Below are 13,212 nucleotides of genomic sequence, written 5' to 3'. Positions count from 1 at the left end.
GGTCACACCACTGCCATAGGTGGCACCACCCTGGCTCTGATAAAAATTCTGACTTTTCTGTTAAAAAAAGTTAAAAACGAAAAAAATAAAAATATGAAAAAAAAGGGTGGAGGGGGTGCCAGAGGCGGCACTAGTTGTGCCTCTGGCAGAGGCAGGACCCAACCAATATAAGAGCTGAAGCAGCAACTCCAAAAGCAAGAAACAGCAGCAAGGAGAAGAAGAGAAAAAGAAAGAAAATGAGAAGGAGAGAAGAAGGAGAAGGAAAAAAAATAGAAAATAAAATGTATAAATTTTTTTAAATAATAGATTTTTGCATTGTTATTCTGTTTTTGTTGTTATTATTATTGTTGATTTTTATTAATTTTTGTTTTTAGTTATTATTGTTAGTTATTATTATTGTTAGTAAAAGACTATTATTAGGATTGTTGGTTATTATTGTTAGTAAAAAACCCTAATTATTGTTAGTTATTATTATTGATTTTTATTAATTTTGTAAAAAAAATCCTAAAAAAGCCTATTTATGTTATGTAAAGAATGTTTGATTTTTTTATGTAATTTATTTGTTATATGTGTTTTAGGTTGATTAGATAATATTTATAAAATTTATTTGGCATGTTATAGATATTGTTAGAAATGACAACATATTTGGTATTGCCTGATGAGATAATAACTTTAGCACAAAGGGAGAAAGTTGATAAGATGATGAGAGAAGTGCAAGATTACAGAATAAAACTAGAAGAAGACATTGTTCAACAAGTTATTACAGTAAATAAAAAGATGCAAGAAGTGTTGTGGAAGGGTCATGAAATGATTAGAAAGAATAAAGTGCAATACTTAACCCTTAGAGGGACATTAATAGAACGGGACCATCAAATCATTTTAGACTAACTTTGAAAGACATTGGTACCACGAACCTATTGGAATCTAGTTATATGCTTCGTAAAGTTTATAATCTTTTATGGAGCAATAAAAATAGCGAGACAAAATATAGGTTCACGAAAGTTGACTGGGAAAAAAAATGTGATTGGCATTCCATGGATGGATAAATTAGAAGTTAAAAAATTACCAAGAGAATTTCTAATTTCAATACCCGTTATAAAGATTGAAGAGGAAGAAGATCCCGAAGAATTTCCAAATTGGATTGTAGAAGATGATTATGAAGAGAATCAAGAGTATCTAAATTGGATTGCACAGTATTTCCTAGAGGAAGATACAGGGTTGGAGATGGAAGAAAACATAGAACTGAATTTAAATGGTTAAATGTAAAGATAAATGTTGTTCATGTACAAAATGAGAACTGAAAAAGTATGAGCTTATGAATGAAAAAAATTGCATATTGATTAATTATATTTTTTTATTTAAGTAATTTATTTGTTGTTCAAAATTATTCTGAGAAATTTTGTTTATTTTTTAACAGATTGAGCATTGAAGATGGATAATCAATTTTTCGTATGCGTTTATTTCAATGGAATCATCTTGACAACAATCGTTGGATGCATATTTGAATGTCGGTAGCAAATAGCAATGAGATTTAATAGAAATGTCTCATTGGATGATATGAAAGGAAGGATTAACGCAAAAATTGTTAGACATTGTGGGAGAAGGATCTCGAAACTTTTCTACAAGTTTCCAGTTTCGACAGATCCCATCAAATTCACCAAAATGGAACTTGTAGATGACGAAGACATGGAGACAATGATTGCTCTTTACTGTGGGAATGGGAGTGACAAAAATTTACCGATTCACTTATTTGCTGAGTTAGCCGGTATGGAGCAAAATGAAGATCTCACTGCATATGGTGAAGAATATGAAGCTCAAGGAACGTGCATGGTGGCTCCAATATCGTTCGTTGATAGTGAATCGACTATACGTGGGATTGATATCAATCTTAATGTTACACCTGATATTGATGTGGTTGGTGATGATGGATACAATAGTAGTGATCTTTGTGATCAAGAGGTTGATAGTGATAGTGATCCCGAAGTGGACGATGTCCCCGATGATATTGACGATAAAGACGTGAATGACGATGGAAACATTAACGCGTCTTCGGTCTGGAACCAAATGCGACATATTGTGATACACAATAATCTTCAGCCACACATGTTGCTCATAGACCTCGACGCGGCGCATGTAGCTGAGTTCCTATAGTACCCTGAAATACGTCCTACTCATCGGCTGGCCGTAAATTCTGATATTAAGGAGTTGTTCGTAGGCCAAAGATTCGAAAGTAAAGAAGAGTACGTTTTGCTATTAAGCAGTATAGCATGAATATATCAATGAATTACAAAGTTGCAGTGTCTAAACCGATATTATATATTGGAGAGTGTTGAAAATCGGCGGAAGGCTGCAATTGGCGGGTATGAGCTGTATTTATTCAAAATTCGCAAATGTGGGAGATACAAAAATTTGTTGGGCCTCACACATGCACATCAACATGTATGATTGAAGATCATCGAAAACTTGATTCTAAAACTATTTGTACGTGTATCATGCCAATGGTAAAAGACATGCAGACCATTAAAGTTTCAGTACTGATTGCCGAAATGTAGGCACGATTTCAGTATCGAGTATCATATCGTAAGGCATGGATAGCTAAATAGATGGCAATGGAGCAATTGTATGGGGATTTCAATACGTCGTATAACGAGCTACAGAGATGGATAGCTGCTATGCGGGAGTACGTATCGGGGACTGTTATTAAGTTACAGACACGACTTTATTACGTCCCGGATGACCAACTACAGCTGGGAAAAAGAATTTTCCATCGGATATTCTAGATGTTTGATCCATGTGTGCGCGCATTTCCCCACTGCAAGCCATTTGTACAAGTGGATGGGACCTGGCAATATGGAAAATATACACAGATCTTACTTCTTACGGTTACTCAAGACGATAACAGGAACGTGCTCCCGATAGCATTTGCCATCGTAGATAATGAGAACATGGAATCGTGGGAATTCTTCCTTACCAACCTGTGGAGGTATGTTATTAGCAACGATAATATTTGTATTATCTCCGATAGAAAGAAATGATTAATAGCCGCCATTAGGCGTTCCGGTGTACCATGGAGATCCGTTTACTGCATCTGACACATCGCGGCTAACTTCCATTGAGATTATAAGAATGCAGACTAGAAAAGGCAAGTTGTGAAATTGGGTAAATGATTACCTTATCTTTTCAATATAAGTTTTAATGTTTTAAAGCAATACTGTAACTTATCTTTTCTTAATACATATACAGCGCACGAGCTAGAGCCACACATTTTTCGCCAAAGAATGACTCGACTTGAGAGTGACATGGAGTGTCAAACGAACACATCTTTTCGACAGAGGTTGGGTACTATGAAGCCATGGCAATGGGCTTAAAGTTTTGACGAGGACTTTCGTTATGGTTAAATAACCATAAACTTAGTGGAAGTGGTGAACGCTGTGTTGTTGAAAACACGACATCTTCCAATTTCATCTGCCTTCTCGGCTATATTCTACAGGTTGGCTACCTTGATGCCAAGAATGGGTCAGCAACAAGTCAACCAGATGGAGGCGGGACACGTATTTGTCAAAGATGTCAGGGATGCAATGGTTGCAAATCACCGGATGGCGAGGTCGATGAATGTAGAAATATATTCACGACGCCTTGAAACGCTTTGAGTTACGAAGACCATTGGTCTTCAACCCGGTATACCACCTAGGTCCTATGGAGTTGATCTCTGAAACAGACGGTGCAATTGTAGGAGGTTCCAAACACTTCATTATTCATGTGCGCATGTCGTGGCAGCGTGTACTAAAGTGAACCTTAATGATGAACAATTTGTCGATGATGTGTACACACTCGAGCGTATGTTACGTGTCTAGAAAAATGAGTTCCCCGTCCTGCCTGACCTGTCTATGTGGGAGGTGCCTCCGACGACTTTCAAGCTTGTCCTAGATAAAGGGCTACGCAGGAATCCGAGAGTTCGTCCGCAATCATCCAGAATCCATAATGAAATGGACATTAAGGAGAAATCCGACGATAAGCGTTGTGGATTATGCAGGTTAGCTAGTCATAATTGGAGTAAATGCCCGCAGCAAAACTATCATGTTGGACAATCATCACGATCGGGTAAGAATTGAGCTTATGTTGTAATGTATTTAATTTATATAAAAAAATTATATTGCTAAGTTTGTATTTTTTTATATATTTAATGTTCCAATTAGATTAATGTATTTAATTAGATTAATGTTGTAATGTATTTAAAGTTTGTTCCAATTTATATTACAAGACTAAGTTTGTTACAAGTTTTAGTGTTTTAATGTTTAAAATGTCTAAATTAATCTAATTTATGTTATGGTCAAATTTTGTTCCACTTTTTTCAAAGTTCCAATTAATCTAATTAAATATATACAAAAAATAAAAACTTTTTAATATCAAAACCCAAGAAACCCCTAAAATTGATAGTTCGATGGTGTTGCATAGGGGTATATTTTTGCGGAGGTCGACGTTCACATTGTGGGTGATTGCGACGACCAACATCCTCTTCAGTATCAGGTGAGGGTGTCTGATACATGGAAGAAAAATCATATGGCTCGAATGGCATCGATGAACTTGAGCCGGGAGGAGTGTCATGCTGTGGTGGATACGGGCTGGGGTAGTGAAGTACTGCGGTAGATACGGGCCGGGAGAAGTGCTATGCTGCAGTGGATACGACTCAAAGATATCAAACTCGTAATGGTATCCGCCCCCTAAAGGGCCCGGGAAATAGTCATTGCCCGGTAAATCCGGATGATAAGAAGTATTAGCCGAATGTGAATGCAACCGCTCGGACTCGAGCTCCGACTGTGGCTCGGGCTCGGGCTGCGGCTCAGGCTCGGAATCTATATCGACCACTGGCTCGTATGCCCTAGGTCGTTGCACATGCGGAGGGACTACAGTCGACTACCCACCAAGTAAATATTGCTTCCCTATACTAGAGTACCACTGTGTGTACTTTAACAATGGTTGCAAATCGGAAGACATATCCATCTGAGGTCTTCGAGCCATCCGATTATCCCACACCGTAATATATTTTCAGTGCACAACTCCCCAATGACTTCCATGTTTTCCTCTCTTGTTAATGCCGTGAACCTTCCCACCTGCATTGGCAGATTCAGGATATACTGGATGCAACTAAACTGTCGTAGTATTCGATCCCCATGGTACCACTCGACTACATTGAAATTGATAATTGATGCGTTAGTGCACCACAATTGAGAATCAACGTAGGCAGATGATGGTATAATAGCCGCAATTTCTGGTCTACGATATGACATCCATATAAACTGCACGATTAGTACCATGGTTAAAATTTAACATAGTTGGAGTAAGATATACAAAGTAATTACATGTCACGAATATTGAAATAGCTTACCCCTTTCCTGGCATGATGTTCAATCATTAGACGATATATCGGGACAGTGTACAACCTCCAGATACCCGGATAAATACTCCATCTACGAAAACAATTTTCAAGTAAATATAGTATCGTTAGAATAGTATCATTATAAAGAAATTGTCAATTAATAACAAGTTAAATTTTATCACCAGTTAACTAGTAAAAATACGTATGGTTGGTGACTAACCGATGCCAAGAATGGCATCCAATAAAGAGCCCATGACTGCAACAATACAATGCATCCGCCTATGTCTGCGGCATCAGGCTTTGTCGTCCGACAAAGATCACGATACAACATAGCCAGAACTGCGGAACTCCAACTATACGAGCGAACATTACGCAAATTAGCTAATAAAGGTAAATACTGGAGATGAACCCTGTTGTTGTTCGCATTAGGCATCAATACACCCCCTATAATATGCATAATGTACGCTCGAGCTGCGCACATCAACTCTTCTTCAGTGGCATTAACTGATAAATGCTCAAATTTGGCTTTCAGCCATGTAAATTTCAAATTCAGAAAATTGGACTCATTATCGTCGGGCGTGGCTCCTAGTAGGCATTAACAAAGTGCAGTCGGCTCAGCTATCGCACTTACGCCCATTACGGCACTCCCTTCGATTGGGAGTCCAAAGTGCAATGCAACATCCTCCAGAGTGACAGTGCACTCCCCACGCGACAAATGAAAAGTGTGGGTCTCTGGGCACCAACGGTCGACCAATGCTGATATTAAATTGTACCGCAAATCAAACATCCGGTTCAATGCTGCTGACTCAAATCTAGCTAGCTCCAAGTAGGGCATCAATCGTGCATCTGGGGAATATCCTAAACTGTTCACCCGACCCCTTAATGCGCGATACGGGCCCTGACAATGTTAAATTACAGAAAATAGTTATAATAACATAATTTATTTCCTTAAATTACGTAGATCTTTTTTAATGGAACCCGTGATTAACAAATAACAATATATTACAATATTATTAAATATGTTAAATATGTGAGGATCTTCCCTAATCAATGAAGCCATTACGATGCTTGCAATTTCAAAATAAATTTCGGTTATTAATTTTAATATTTGATAGATTTTAAATATTTATCAGAATAACTAAATTTTATATATTGCTTTTAATTACAAAAAAATACCAAATAGTTTTTTCGGCAACATATTTTTTTGCTATACTACATTAAAAAAATAAATATATCCAACTCAAATACAAATATTTTTATTACTTTAAAATGATAATAAGTAAAATATTTTTGTTTAAAATATAATATATATATATATAATATACCCAGCATGTAATTCAATATATTTTAAATTAAATTTTTTTAATAATAATAATAATGTGAGTGATGCAATAATTAAATTTCTTGGAAAATAAAAAAGATGGAAAAACAAGGAGGGGTTATGTTGCAATATATTTTTTTTGTTCGGTGATTTTGGCCCTCTATTGGTATTTTTTTTATTTTCAGATTTTATTTTTTAAAATATATTATTTTCGTATTTTATTTTTTATATTATTTTAGTACATAATATTGTAATGTATTATTTTAGTGTTTTTTATATTAATTTAATAAATAACCCTGATTTTGGTACTTTGTTGGTATTTTTTTTGTTTTTGGATTTTATTTTTTAAAATATATTATTTTTGTATTTTATTTTTATATTATTTTAGTACATAATGTTTCAAATGTATTATTTTAGTGTTTTTTTAATAATTTAGTAAATTACCCTGATTTTCGCCCTTTGTTTGTATTTTTTAAATTTTCGAATTTTATTTTTTAAAATGTACTATTTTTGTATTTTATTTTTATATTATTTTAGTATATAATGTTTCAAATGTATTATTTTAGTATTTTTTTAATAATTTAGTAAATAACCTTGATTTTGACACTTTGTTAGTATTTTTTTATTTTCAGATTTTAGTTTTTAAAATATACTATTTTCATATTTTATTTTTTTATATTATTTTAGTACATAATGTTTCAAATGTATTATTTTAGTGTTTTTTAAATAATTTAGTAAATAACCCTGATTTTGGCACTTAGTTGGTATTTTTTTATTTTCAGAATTTATTTTTTAAAATATATTATTTTCGTATTTTATTTTTTATATTATTTTATTACATAATATTTCAAATGTATTATTTTAGTGTTTTTTAAATAGTTTAGTAAATAACCCTGATTTTGGCTTTTTCTTTGTATTTTTAAAATTTTTGAATTTTATTTTTTAAAATATACTATTTTCGTATTTTTTTATATTATTTTAGTACATAATATTTAAAATGTATTTTTTTAGTATTTTTTTAATAATTTAGTAAATAACTCTGATTTTGGCCCTTTATTTGTATTTTTTAAATTTTCTTATTTTATTTTTTAAAATATACTATTTTCGTATTTTATTTTTTATATTATTTTAGTAAAAAACTCGCCAGCACCACTTTCCCAAAAAAAAATTCGTATTTTATTTCTTTTCGTATTTTATTTTTTCATTAAGATATTTTTTAATTTTTTATTTTTTATACTATTTTTGTAAATGGTTTAAAACCCATCACATAAAAAATAAAAAAAATTAAAATTATCAGAATATATAACATGCCAAATAAATTTTATAAGAAATATATCTAATCAACCTAAAACACACTTAACAAATAAATTGCATAAAATAATAATAATAAAACATTCTTTGCACATAACATACATACGCTTTTTTACTTTAATAAAAATTAAAAATAAATTAGGAATGAATGCAAAATATAAAATAAATACAAACATACCTTAATATCTCTTTTTAATCAAATAACACCTTGCAAAAAAATAAATTTAAAAATTAAATCTGAATTAAATCAAAATCAATCAACGAAAATAATAATAATAATAACACCTAAAATAAATAAATTATTTACTTAAAGTAACATTAATTACTCAAATTTATAATAAAAATAATTTACCTTTTTTTTCCCTTCTTTTTCCTTCCCTCTTTTTCTCTTTTTCTTCTTCTTTTTTCTTCCCTCCCTCCCTCACTAGTGCCGCCTCCTTCTCCTTCTTCTTCTCTTCTTTTCTTCTTCTCCTTCTTTTCTTCCCGAAATGAAGTTTGGTATTATGGTCCCCCAAAGAAAAAACAAAACTCTGCATAAGGAGTCTAATCGGTGGTGCCGCCTCTGCCAGAGGCACAATCGGTGCCGCCTCTGGCTCCCTTTCCATCCTTTTTTTTCAGATTTTTTTTAACTTTTTTTTAACAGAAAAATCAGAATTTTTGTTAGAGCCAAGGTTGTGCCGCCTATGACAATGACATGACCACCCAGGATGTACCATTTTGGTACATAATATTTTCCTTGTATTATTTTCATATTTTATTATTTTTTTGTCCTATTTTGATAAGAAACCAGCATGCTTCTATTCTAAGAGAACTGTAGTAGTTCTAGTTAATTTGGTGGCTCATAGCTGTCATTCTAGAAAAGCTAGTATTTTTGAATGTTCCATAGCAAGTCACTATTGACTACAGATTGGATTTGAATCAACAAATGGTGGTATAGGAAGGCTTGGGCTCAGTCTCCCTTCTGATGGAACATCTACAAACTCAGAGGTAAATCCAATGGTTGAAGCATTCAAGCAAGTAAATAGGAATAAATCTCATTTATCTTCAATGTACTTATCCTCCAATCCTGAGAATCATGTAAGTCATCCCATGGGTAAAGTTTCTTCCTCCTCAGAGGCATATATTGTTGTTCCAGTAGATGTGAACTTGAATCATGTAAAAGATAAAGACTCCCATAGCAAGAAGGGGGCTATTAGTTATTAATGTTACATTTTACTCATTTTTTTAAATATAGTTGAAATAATGTATTTAAGCGCATTCATGCTTATGTTTTTCAAGTTGTAATAACCACAACGATGCTAACCAAATTAAAGATTAATCACCATGATTTATATGTTTTAATGTTTAAAAAGGTAGACTTTAAATTTTTTGGTAAATGTGTTTAGGTTTAAAACTTATTATTTTATTTTATTTTCAATGTTAATCAAAGTTTTTTTTTTCAAAAATTCATACTAAGAACTTATTATTAAAAGGAAAAATATCAAGAGATAAAATAAAAAATTTTAAGAAAAATAGTATATTTCATAGATGACTTACAAGCCTTGTTAATGCCCATATTACAAGTATTCTATGCACAAAATAAATGAAGACATTCATTTATCAAAGTTATGAAAAATGATTTGTTACTTATAATTCATTATGAGAGTTAAGAACAATAACATGTGAAATATAATATCTCTTAATTTTTAGGTTTTGATTTTATCTTTCAAGATTGAATTTATCAATTTAAATATTTTTATTTATAATATTTATCATATTTATAAATAAAAATCTTAATTTTACTAAAATATTTAATTAAATAATTTACTTGATAATAAAATTTATCATAAGTATAATAAGAATTTTGATTCTATTAAGAAAAATTTTAAGTAAATAATTTTCATAATAAATAAAAAAGTTGAATTTTATATTGAATTACTTTATATTTAAATTATTATGGTCAATTGAGTCTTAACTCGATTAGTATCGACATTGTCATCAGTGCAGGAGGATGTGGGCTCAAGTGCGATAAAGCACATTATCCTTCTATTTATGGATTGGAACCGACTAGTCGAAGATTTTTGAGTGATGGTCTCTTGGGTTGCCGAAGACTATCCAACTGTCTTATATAAATATATAAGATGAATTGAGAGCAATTTCTATATATAACATTTCAATTGAATTTTTGTATAAACATGTTACTAATTTTACCATTTATTTAATATTGTATATTTATAATTGATATAAATTTAATTTTTTTCAACAATATAATTTCCATAAAATGATTTATATAAATTTCAAGTTGTGGAAATTGGATATATTGTGGAAAAAGTAACATCGAATAAAATTTTATTTGATCAGCAAGAATTACACTTGTTTTTGTTTGCCACAAATAGCTTCACTTGTCACAAGTCGAATCCCTCTCACCCACAATTCAGCCATTTGAATCCCACCATCACACACGAAATGCACCTCCTTGTTCTTTGTAGTCACCACATGGAAAATTCCCGATTCTTCCACATCGAACTTCCTCCTCCGGTTCCATCGGAATTTTTCACTTGGACCGACCTCCGCTGCTTTGCATATCACATTTCTCCTACTTGATTTGCCCCATCGCAGAATGCCTCTGGTCTCCATCATCCTCAGTACTTTGCTATGAGGTGATCCTTTACCACTCCTAGTGTGCTTCTTCACTTGGCTTCCATCCACAACCAGAGCTCGAGCAAGCTCATTCAGAATGACATTTTCCGCATCGTTTCCATATCCTTTTTTCCTCGCAAGCAATAGAGCTGTTTCATGCCTTGCGTTTTCGATGTTGCATTTTGCACCAGAAGAGATTAGAAGCTCACAGACTCCACCATAACCTCCTCTTGCTGCTAGCATTAGTGGAGTGTATCCATCAGCATCGAATGCATTAACATCGTAGCCTCTACTAGTTAATATGTGAACTAAATTCAAGTCTCCGCGTTTTGCCGCACGGTGTAGAGCATAAAACCCAATGGGACCATTTGCGTCTTCAAGTGCATAGTCCAGCATTAGCTGGTCGAATACATCGCCCTTCTGGTTTAACTCCAATAAGCTTACGGCAGTATCACCGTATTTGTTAGACAACTTTATATTAGCACCAGCACGAAGAAGCAACTCAAAGGCTTCCAAATGCTCTCCTGATGCAGCAATCATCAGAGCTGAATTTCCATCGTGATCTTGTTCGTTAAGATCAACATCTGCCTTTTCAAGGAGTTTCTTCAAAGCTTCAATCTCATTTCCATGGACGGTGAACATCAAAGGAGAAAATACAGAGGGGTTGCTTGAATGAGGTGTCTTCCCGGCTAGAATCACATCTTGAACTGCTTGCTGGAAGCCATGATTCCATCTGGCTAACCCTGCAATGGAGCTTGCACTTTGGCCAGCGGAATTTACCAATCCAAAGTCAGCCCCAGCTGAGGCCAGTACTTTAAGGCAATCCCCATGTTTGTATCTAGCACAAATCATAAGCGCGGAATCTCCAAAAGCTGTTCGAGAATCGATATCACAACCACCTACAATTAGGCATTGAAGAACTTCAACAAATCCTAGTTGCGCAGACAAATGTATGGGGCGTAATGCTGTTTTGGAAGTTGTTTTAACTGGAAATTCTATGTCGGCACCGCAATTCAGAAGCACTTCAACGGCTGATGCATTGTTGCATAAGATGGCATGGTGGATGAGGGTCCTGCCATAGTGAAGGCTGTTTGGGGAGATGTGTCGAAGCAGCAACCGCAAGATGGAACCACTGACTTCAAAGTACTCGACAGCGCACCATGTGATGGAATAAGCATCAGCTAGTCCGGCACCGACCCTAGTTTCTTCGCCTTTATCAATATCCCAAGACCAGGCTCCAACTCTCACCTTTAAGTCCATCTTGATGCCAGCCTGATCATCAGTTTTGAAAAAGTTAGTAATGCCATTTAAGAACACTCAGCAGATAAGTAAACAAGCAACAACTTGATTCAGAAGCTTATACATATATGGCACTTTAAATCCCATGCAACAAAGAGTGCAAATTCAAAAAAAATTCTAGTACTCCAATGAAGGGAAGCTACGGATCTTGATCGACTATGTTCTAAGATGCTTACCTGCAAAAGTGATCTAACAATAGAGGTCTGTCTACAAATGACAGCAGCAGATAGCGCATTGCAGTCGATATTTGTGTATAGAGAAGGCTTGGAAGATCGAAGAAGCACCCTATCAGTTGCATTGGCATCTAATCCACACTGTCAGCAATAAGAGCACAAACATCTTCAAGATAACCTCAACTCAAGCAATCTCAAAAGCTGATTTATTTACGGGGAAACCGAACTTCGGCAGTATGTCACTACATGTCAGTGCTTTTTTTTTAAGGACACATTAAAGTGCTTAAGAAATATTTTACCTTGATAAGCATGTCAACAACATCAACAAACCCCCTGCAACAAGCAGATACGAGTGCTCGTAAGGCAGCCTGCGGGCGAATCATGTCGGTCGCCATTAGCCGCTTAGCGAGTTTGGCATACCCGAGGTAGCTTGACTCCAGCAACGCCTCCTCGCATGCTGCTTGACAAGCACCGGCATTGAGGAGCACCTCCAGGACCTCCATATGACCTTCCCTAGTCGCCGCTGTGGTAGCATAGCCTCGAAACAATTTGTGGTTCACGTTAGCTCCTAGACTCTGCCAAATTAAATAAAAAAAAATTTATGGCTTTGCTTTAATTGTCTCTCCCTCCTAGAGGTACATAAACATAAACTGTTTTACCAGTAACTTTTTAACGAGAAACATGTTTCCAACATGAGCAGCAAGAAACAGGGGCGTAACTTCGGTCTTAAACTCCTCATAATCGACAAGAACTTGGTGCGCCGCCTCTTCATGCAACAAAATCTCAGTCTTCTTGGACTTCAAGCTCACTGTTCCAATAAAGTTGACGTCCACAAAAGGATCGGCAAAACACTCGGACGCCAACTTCAAATCATTTCCATGCAAAGCATCGACGAGTCTTTGAGAAACCTCCTCTTCGTAATTGATGGGAAACACCAGTCCACCGCGAGAACCACCGTGTACTACTGTCATATTTTTCCTTAGACTGTGTGGAGGTTTGAGGGAAGTCTCATATCTGGGCCGTAATTGGCGTAAAAATAAAGAAAAAAGGTTTGAGTTTGTTGTTGAATCGGCCACTTAAAAATATTTGGTTGAGCTAAAGGTTTCTATGGT

The 13,212-nt window shown here is 34.5% G+C and overlaps 2 protein-coding genes across 2 annotated transcripts; both read right to left on the bottom strand.

The window, feature by feature from the left end:
* Positions 1 to 4,967: 4,967 nt before the first annotated feature.
* Positions 4,968 to 6,212, bottom strand: LOC107917456 (protein MAINTENANCE OF MERISTEMS-like). The gene is made up of 3 exons (XM_016846808.1): positions 5,978 to 6,212; positions 5,598 to 5,881; positions 4,968 to 5,297 (listed from the first exon to the last, which is right to left on the bottom strand). Exons 1-3 carry the CDS (start codon positions 6,210 to 6,212, stop codon positions 4,968 to 4,970), a joined length of 849 nt encoding a protein of 282 aa, XP_016702297.1.
* A 4,061-nt stretch (positions 6,213 to 10,273) lies between these two features.
* On the bottom strand, positions 10,274 to 13,124 carry LOC107917192 (ankyrin-1). Its single transcript, XM_016846568.2, has 4 exons — positions 12,760 to 13,124; positions 12,400 to 12,675; positions 12,104 to 12,241; positions 10,274 to 11,900 (listed from the first exon to the last, which is right to left on the bottom strand). The coding sequence occupies exons 1-4, from the start codon at positions 13,069 to 13,071 to the stop codon at positions 10,356 to 10,358; spliced, it is 2,271 nt and encodes a 756-aa protein (XP_016702057.1). The 5' UTR covers positions 13,072 to 13,124; the 3' UTR covers positions 10,274 to 10,355.
* Between the last annotated feature and the right edge of the window lie 88 nt (positions 13,125 to 13,212).

Source organism: Gossypium hirsutum, chromosome A01 (genome assembly GCF_007990345.1).
Source record: "Gossypium hirsutum isolate 1008001.06 chromosome A01, Gossypium_hirsutum_v2.1, whole genome shotgun sequence".
NCBI classification, from domain to species: Eukaryota; Viridiplantae; Streptophyta; class Magnoliopsida; order Malvales; family Malvaceae; genus Gossypium; species Gossypium hirsutum.
The sequence above is the reverse complement of the archived record's forward strand: the minus strand, read 5'-3'. Positions and strand labels throughout refer to the sequence as shown.

What these genes read in the sequence shown, in the direction of transcription:
- LOC107917192 (XM_016846568.2), bottom strand. Translation starts at nt 13,071, where the DNA reads ATGACAGTAGTACACGGTGGTTCTCGCGGTGGACTGGTGTTTCCCATC. An exon ending in TTCTCGTTAAAAAGTTACTG is followed by an intron (nt 12,676 to 12,759) that starts GTAAAACAGTTT and finishes TTAATTTGGCAG; the next exon opens with AGTCTAGGAGCTAACGTGAA. An exon ending in TTGTTAGATCACTTTTGCAG is followed by an intron (nt 11,901 to 12,103) that starts GTAAGCATCTTA and finishes ACTGATGATCAG; the next exon opens with GCTGGCATCAAGATGGACTT.
- LOC107917456 (XM_016846808.1), bottom strand. Translation starts at nt 6,212, where the DNA reads ATGCCCTACTTGGAGCTAGCTAGATTTGAGTCAGCAGCATTGAACCGG. An exon ending in AGCTGAGCCGACTGCACTTT is followed by an intron (nt 5,882 to 5,977) that starts GTTAATGCCTAC and finishes AGCATTTATCAG; the next exon opens with TTAATGCCACTGAAGAAGAG. An exon ending in GGATGCCATTCTTGGCATCG is followed by an intron (nt 5,298 to 5,597) that starts GTTAGTCACCAA and finishes CTAATCGTGCAG; the next exon opens with TTTATATGGATGTCATATCG.